Raw genomic sequence first — 8225 nt, 5'->3', positions numbered from 1 at the left:
ATTTTAAATGTGCTTGGTTCTTTTAGTATAACACTAAATGATGACACTGGATGTTTTATGTAGTCTGATTACTCTTTTTTTTGTAAACTCCCTTGAGCAGAATGCTTCTGGCAAGTCTTTAAACAGATGCAAAGCACACTTTAAATACAGATGCAGAAGGTACAACAAACACAAGGAAGCCTCCTAATGTGCGTCAGAAGTTGAATTCTGGGACTGATATAGCAGGTGGCCCAGAAAACAAATTTCAAAAAATGCCACTAACAGATTCTTAGGGTCAACATTTTAGGTTGTTCTGTCAGCTAAGCAGCAGCATTACTGCAACACATTAGAAACTTGAGCTAGTGCAGAATTTGACAGCCAGATCGCTCACCAGGGCAAGACGGTTGGAGCACTGCACTGGCTGCCAGTTAGTTTCCAGGCCCAGTTCAATGTGCTGGTTTTTACCTATAAAGCCTTAAAACGGCTCAGGACCACAATACCTCAAGGACTACCTTCTCCCCATATGAATTAACCCAGATGCCACAATAATCATCCGAGGTCCTACTATGTGCACCTTCTCTGTGAGAGCTCCAGAGGGCAGCAAGATGAGAAAAGGCCTTTTTTGTGGTGGCTCCCTGCTTGTGGAATGCTCTTCCCAGGGAGGCTTGCTTGGCACATTCATTACATATCTTCGGGCGTCAGGCAAAAATGTTTCTCTATAACTAGGCCTTTTAAGTCAAGAATTGTGGAGTTGCTGTAAAAGCACAATGTTTAAGCCTCTTCCGATAACACAAAAATCCCTCCACTTGGCAATTTACATACTTTCCCCTACACAGATGTACTTTTTGTAAAATAATGTATAATGTATAAAGAAGTCCTTTGTGTCACCCTGACATTTTGGAAATACGACAACAACAAGAAAGCAGTATTTGCAAACATGATATGACTTAAATCGTTTAAAGACAAGACTAGGCTAGAAGGGGGACACGGGTGGCGCTGTGGGTTAAACCACAGAGCCTAGGACTTGCCGATCAGAAGGTCGGCGGTTCGAATCCCCGTGACGGAGTGAGCTCCTGTTGCTTGGTCCCTGCTCCTGCCAACCTAGCAGTTCAAAAGCACGTCAAAGTGCAAGTAGATAAATAGGTAAGGTGGGAAGGTAAACAGCATTTCTGTGCACTGCTCTGGTTCGCCAGAAGCGGCTTAGACATGCTGGCCACATGACCCGGAAGCTGTACGCCGGGTCCCTCGGCCAATAAAGCGAGATGAGTGCCGCAACCCCAGAGTCGGCCACGACTGGACCTAATGGTCAGGGGTCCCTTTACCTTTACCTAGGCTAGAAGGCAATTTTTTAAAAATACTCTAAGGAAACTTAAAAGAGAGCAAGTCTAACAGCATGCTTGAGAGGAGTCCTGCTTTCCACTGAACAAGTTGTGTTAAACATTGCTGCCATCTAGGGGAATTTGGCAAAACTTTCACATTTTGCAAATTTAAAATTATGCACTCTGTGGGTTCTGATACTGAGGACTAAACTACTGGTCTTCAACTGGTAGGTTAGGACCCACGATTGATTTGCAGCCTCACTTAAGGCAGGTCACAGAAGTAGCGCTAAAACCATACAAATATGGTAAAAAAATAAATGCATCTTTGGTCTAAAGGTGGGGCTCAACTCTGAAAAGTTGAAGACGAATTGGCTGAATGACACAAAGCACCATGAGAGCTGAAAAACTGGAACAGAGGAGCAGCACTATGTGCATAAAATATAATATATTTGATATGACAGGAACTTACACTTCTCTGCCACAGTATCGCTACTTGAATCCTGTTAAGAATTCATGACTTTTGGCTAAACAATTCACCAGCTTAAATGTGTCATAATTTTGTATTATGATTTATGCTAGTCTCAGGTAGCAGTTGGGTAACCAGGTTCATTTAAGCAGAAAGAGTATACATATATTGGCCCAAGGTACTTTTGGATTAATCCAATTACAATAATTTCTTAAAAGTGATTTTTTTTATACTATTATGTATCATGCTCTAAAAGCATTATAACAGATATGCTAAACCATCAGGAACATTGCAGAAGCAACATCAAAATAGTTTACACTTTACATTTTTACAAATTGGATAAACTTCTGACTATTGTTGAATACACAAATCTGACTGTAGTCTGCGTTCCACATTCATTAGACTATTCAAATACTATACAAGTAGTCTAAACAAATGTTACAACATCCCTCTTTCATGAGGGGTCTTCAGATTGCCTAGCTCCATTATAGAGTGATTCAGATGTAAAATTAAAATACCAATTAAAACCAGTTATTTTAGACTGAGGAAGTTTTAAGACCGTGCTTTCTAAACGGTTTGATTCAAAGAGTTGTTTATATTAATAATGAGAATAATCAGTTTAGAAGCATCATACAACACTGAATTAACCTATTCCTCTGTTATATTTACCAATCTGGACCATATCAAGGTCAATCAGTTCTATGAAGTATTGACTGTATCCATTTTTAACGTATTTCTGCACATTAATAGACAAGCTTTTCAGTATAAATACTAAAGTAGATGTTTCCATATATTTCCAATTGATCTGTTGTAGCATTAGATAAAAGTTAAACGAAGTCCAGTCCAGAAAGTTTTGACAGTTCTCATTTGTTTCTCCCAACTTTCAGTTCAGATGCCAATAATCCCCTTCATCTATATTCATCTTAATACATTGCATTTGTACCAGCCACACTCATTTCTTCTTCTTTCCTTTACCTTTTTTACTTCCCTCTCCTTGCTGTAGGCTTTGGTCACTGCTTCCCATTTTCTGTGTCCTTGTTTTTAGTTTAGGAATTGTTTCTGCTGCATATAGCATCACTGCCTTACCTAAGGTGGGGGTGGGGACAGAGGCAAAGGAAAAATGAGAGAAGAGACAATGAAAAAGCCCTTTCATTTTCCACCACTGCTGCTGCATTTACAAAGTAACTGGAAGTTACACAGGGAACCACCCAAAACTAGTCACCTGAAGCAGAAATGGGGAGCCTTTTTCAGCCAAAGGGTCACAACCCACCATAACTAACCTTCCAGGGGCTGTAATGGCAAGAGTGGGTACAGCCAAGCAAAACATGGGTGGCTTGCACACACATTCCTTCGCTACAAAAAAGAAGAACCCATCTCAAGTAACATGGTTGGGTTTGGCTGTGAAAGAGCCCTCTGTGAATGGAAGGGGCCCTTCCATTCACAAAGAGAACTGGGATCCTGCTGGAGTAAGGTGACAGAACAGTAACCTAAGGTATGTCTACGGTATTTAGACTTATGCTTACAGAAATATTTGAAAATGATCAAGGGCTCTAGCTGGCCCAAGACATTTTGGCACCTGAGGCAAACCACAAAATAGCTTCCCCCTCTCCGCCAGGGAGAAAGGGTTGAGGGAAGATCTACATCAGGAACAAGGGGGCAGGGAATAAATATCTACATCGGGAACTGTTGCCCCTGGTGATCCTGCCGTCTGAGGCGGTTGCCTCACATTGTTTCATGGATGGGCCGGCCCTGGGTCTAGCATTTGCACTGATAGAATTTTTTTTTAATACTGTGCAGATGAAAATATACTAAGCCCAAATCAAGTCAGAGAGATTGGGAAGGGGCCTCTTGTAGTAAAAGGTACCAGTAGTTGAGTATATATAGTTTTTACTAGGAAAACAGTGATCCCTAGGGAATAGAAGGTGGTCACATATGGCTATAAGATTGCAGTACTACCTCTAGCAGCCCCTTTTTGTAAGGAAGGTTTTTACAGGACTCCCCACCCCTGCATGTACACACACACCTTCTGGGTACCTACACTTAGGTGTCTTTAGTTCAAAAAGTATAATTTAAGAAAGCTAATCTCACTCACGTGTTGGAAACTGAGGCTGACATAGTTTGCCATCTTCTGTCTTCAGCTGAATGAGCACTCTTCCTCTATATTGTGCATCACGGTTCCACTCCCTGGGATACATTTTGTTTTTCTAGCATTTGGGGAAAAGGTTACCATTTTATAACCAGGCTTACTTAAAAATACATGCATACTATGCAATATGAAGTCCACTTACTATTGAGTAAGACCCACACTAAACTCTGAGTAAAGATGCTCAAGACTGAACAATTAGTTTGCACAAGTTTTTCACACATTATTTTAGTAAACCTTACACAAGTTCCATAAGGTAGGCCATTATTCCTATAGCTCATAGCTTACTCTTAAGGTGCTTTCCAATCTAAGCACCTCTGATTACCATTAAAAATATGAACACTTATTTTGTAGTACAGTGGTACCTCGCAAGACGAATGCCTCGCAAGACAAAAAAACTCGCTAGACGAAAGGGTTTTTTGTTTTTTGAGCTGCTTCGCAAGACAATTTTCCCTATGGGCTTGCTTCGCAAGACGGAAACGTCTTGCAAGTTTGTTTCCTTTTTCTTAACAGCATTAAAACAGTTGCGACTTGACTTCGAGGAGCAACTCATAGAACGCGGTGTGGTAGCCTTTTTTGAGGTTTTTAAAGACTCTGGTGATTTTTGAAGCTTTTCCAAAACTTTCCCGACACCGTGCTTCGCAAGACGAAAAAAATCGCAAGACGACAAAACTCGCGGAACGAATTAATTTCGTCTTGCGAGGCACCACTGTACACATATTTTTACTCTTTGTAAAAACAAGCAACTAGCAAGTACAATAAAAACATAAATAAAACTAAAGTGGACAGACATGTACACCTGTGGTATATGCTCCAATTACATTGAGAACTAAATATTTTTACCTCCAAAAGCACATTAAGTCCAACTGCTGCACATACATCTTGAATTTCTGTTGATGTTGGATTTTCAACCGCCTACAAGAGTCAGACATTTTTAGTTACTATCAGGTGCAGCTAAAATTGTTGATTACTCCAAGTAATAAAGCTTTTATTGTGTATAAAGTTTAAAAAATGATCAATGAACAGTTCAGTAAGTATTACTTTGCACAAACATGAGATATTAAAGTACTGTGGCAAGAACCAAATGTTCTGAGCTGGTGAAACACAACTATTAAGAATACAGGGCGGGGGGGGGGCTGACATAGACCTTTCAGTCTCTGGTAAATAAATTTTTAAAATGTCAAATCAAATACCTTTATTGGCATCACAACATAAACTGTTTCAAATCACTGGGATAATTAAAAGGACAAGGGTGAAGTTGTCAAGGGTTATAGGGTCACACTGTGGTCGTGTGAACTTAGATGTTCTGCTACACCCAGGCTATTTCCCAAAGGGATGGAAACCCTTTCGGGTAAAATTGTGGCTAAAAAGGAAGCTACTAGAGCAGTGGTATCTTTGCCCCGATCTGCTAGGAGGAACCTCATTTGATTTCTTCTTGGAGTTGTGGGCCAGAGAAGCAACATTTTACTCAGCATCAGCTGGCGAGGTCTGCTATGTAAACGGCAATCTAAGAGAATGTGGTCCATTGAATCTGGTACTTCTTTGTTGCAGACACACAAACAGGCTTGATATGGAGTATGTGAGAATCTGCTGAAAGGAAAGCATTTAACATCGCGAGCATAAAGGCTCTTTGATGGGAAGGGAGTAGAAAATCCTTTAGGTATTTGGCACAGGTGATTTTTAAAATGTACACAATCATTAATTCCCTCCTCCACCTTTCTACAAATTATTTTTATGCATGGTATGTATATAACTAATTTCATACATAAACAGCTCAGGCTGTGGAAGCTGAGTATAATTGCTCCAATATATAAAAAGGGTATATAACTAAATTTATAATTTCTTTGCCAACCAGTTTTATTAATGTTACCAATTCTTTTACCCAACATTATTACTGCTGTATTATGTTTTTAGGTTGAACACCCCCATATTGTATATCCAATGAAAGTGTGTTTTACACATATTTAAATAAATAAATGTGACCCGCTCCTCCCCAATCCATAATTACTTTCTCAAGTGGTATTCTTCTTCCTTCTGCTATTGTCTTCTTGTTATTTATATAGGCAGGATATATGCAGATGAACCTAAGCCAAGAGAAAAGCAACACAAGTTGAAAGCTGCTGGTGCATGTTTAGAATATTTAGTACTGTACCCCACCCCAAGACTCAGCCTGAGACTCAACTTTGAAGTTCCTGCCTTGAGCCAACCAAAGTGGAGTTACAGCTGTCAGACAATGGCATGATCAACTTTTTAAAGAAAATACACTTTCCCCTTCACTTTGATTGCAAATGTGAAGCATGGAGCTAAAGGCTTTGGCTGCCACCCCCAAAGGCTATAATACTTAACTAATCAATTGAGTAACAACAAAATTAAATCAACTAAAAATGTATCTCTTGTTTAACCAGGCAATAGACACATTATATTCAATACAGCAAATAACAATCAATTATCTAAATGCTTAGCCTTATTAGCAAAACAGCACCATCCACATACAAGAAGGTGGTACTGGCAGGATTAGAGGAACCTAAATTATTAATTCATTAATTTCATTTGTATACCACCTTATCTCTGCAGGTCTCAGGGTGGTTCACAGGATAAAAGGTTTACAGAAGTCTTTAAAAAATGGGGAAACCTCAAACCAACCTATTTAGGATTGAGCTTGCTCAATGGCCACTGCAGTGTACCCTAAAAATAAAGGAGTGTGGATGGAACAGAGAATCCTAGACATGGGCCAGGTGGACACTCTGAACAAGAACTGTACCGCAAGAATATATTCCATGTATTCCACTTATATTGTTTTAAATGCCCATAAAACTTGCCAGTGTGAGCCATCATCTTAAAGGGGCCCATCTCTAACGCAAGATGAATACATCCTTAAGTGAACTGCAGCAAATTAACAGCATAAAAACCATAGAAATACATGTCTTAAAATAAAATAATAATAATAATTGGGAAGGATCTCCATATGAATGCTTGTGTTAAAGCCAGGCCGCAGTTCTGCAAAAGGTCTAAGAGGATGCTTACTTCCACATATACCATCTAAGAAGGAAGTACGACTCTTGGTTCCGAAACATTATTTTGCTTCCCCAGTTACAAAAAGCGCATTAATTAATGCACAAAAACCCTTTTGGTCTAATACCGTGGTTCCCAGCATGGGGCACACGCCCACAGGGGAGCAATTTGATTTTTAAGGGGGGCAATTTGAGAATGAGTTATTAACAAGTGAATGGCCTTTTAGGCTTCCTCCACGTGAATAGGAGTTCACTTTTTGAATAACAAGAATTATATGTCACGGGGGCGGGAGGGGAGAGGAAGGCATCAGGATTTTAGAGATGCTTAGGTGGGGCACGGCCCAAAAAAAGGTTGGGAACCACTGGTCTAATAGATTAAAATGAATTTGAACCAGGTCGCTCGGCTATCAGCAGGCAGTTATCCCGCGGTTCTAATTACTTATAAATACGTTTTTATCCAAGGGCTGCCACAGCCGTCGAGCAGCAGGCGCGGCGACACCGCCAAGAGAATAACGGCCACTTATAATAACCACCTTCCCCACTCGGGGTCCCCAACCCACAGCCGGCAGAAATGGCGGGGAGCCGCCACAGAAAGAACCATAAGCAGCGCGGACAGCACCGCCACCTCACGTTACCGAGACTTATCGTTGGGCAAAGAGGACGCAGCCCAGGCCATGGTGTCCGCGCCGCCGGCTGACCGGGCCGGGCCTTCAAAGCACAGCTCAGCGGAAGTTTGGCCCAGCCGCAATGGGAGACGGGAAACAGGGGGAGAGAAGAGACACGACCGGACGTCCCGCCCTCACACCGCTGACGTTGCCCTTCGCTAATGGGTCACGGGACTATCATTCAAAAGCAAAGCAAGCGAGAGAGAAAGGAAGAGAGAGCGCGTCCCGGCTTTGGGGACGAACCAAGAGGAGGCCAGTGGTATCGCGAGAATTGTAGTGGGAAAAGGTAACCGCCTCGCGAGAATTGAAGTTGCACCATAGACCTAAGAAAATTAGCATCTCGCCACCGCTTCCTCTATTTTTTTCCCCTCGGTGGCCGGGAGTGGGAAACAAAGCGGACCAATCAGAATGTTAGCGTAGCGGCGGGTGACTAGATAGAAGCACAGTATCGAAGTCAAGATAGTTGCAAGCAGCGTCGTGCCTCCATATGCCCCACTGAGTTGAATGGGGCTTACTCTTGGGGAGGTGGGCTTGGGCGGGGCCGAGGGGACGCAGGGATCGGCAGCTGCCCCCCTCCCTCACCAAAAAATCAAGTAAATCAATACAAAATATTTAACTGTGGTTCTGCGCGCGTGCACACGT

The 8225-nt window shown here is 41.7% G+C and overlaps 1 protein-coding gene across 1 annotated transcript; it reads right to left on the bottom strand.

Annotated features, from left to right (window-relative positions):
* Window positions 1–1724: 1724 nt before the first annotated feature.
* SRP19 (signal recognition particle 19) lies at window positions 1725–7704 on the bottom strand. The gene is made up of 5 exons (XM_080973308.1): window positions 7554–7704; window positions 5916–5991; window positions 4751–4822; window positions 3857–3968; window positions 1725–2850 (listed from the first exon to the last, which is right to left on the bottom strand). Exons 1-5 carry the CDS (start codon window positions 7592–7594, stop codon window positions 2717–2719), a joined length of 435 nt encoding a protein of 144 aa, XP_080829434.1. The 5' UTR covers window positions 7595–7704; the 3' UTR covers window positions 1725–2716.
* Between the last annotated feature and the right edge of the window lie 521 nt (window positions 7705–8225).

The sequence above is a fragment of the Podarcis pityusensis genome (assembly GCF_964106645.2).
Source record: "Podarcis pityusensis genome assembly, chromosome: 11".
Classification (NCBI taxonomy): Eukaryota; Metazoa; Chordata; class Lepidosauria; order Squamata; family Lacertidae; genus Podarcis; species Podarcis pityusensis.
This window is presented reverse-complemented; position numbering and strand designations above follow the sequence as displayed.

Coding starts and splice junctions, on each gene's coding strand:
- SRP19 (XM_080973308.1), bottom strand. CDS start 7,594: ATGGCCTGGGCTGCGTCCTCTTTGCCCAACGATAAGTCTCG. Junction 5,992..7,553: donor TTGCCCAACGATAAGTCTCG/GTAACGTGAGGT, acceptor CTCTTGGCTTAG/GTTCATCTGCATATATCCTG. Junction 2,851..3,856: donor TCAGCCTCAGTTTCCAACAC/GTGAGTGAGATT, acceptor CCCCCACCTTAG/GTAAGGCAGTGATGCTATAT.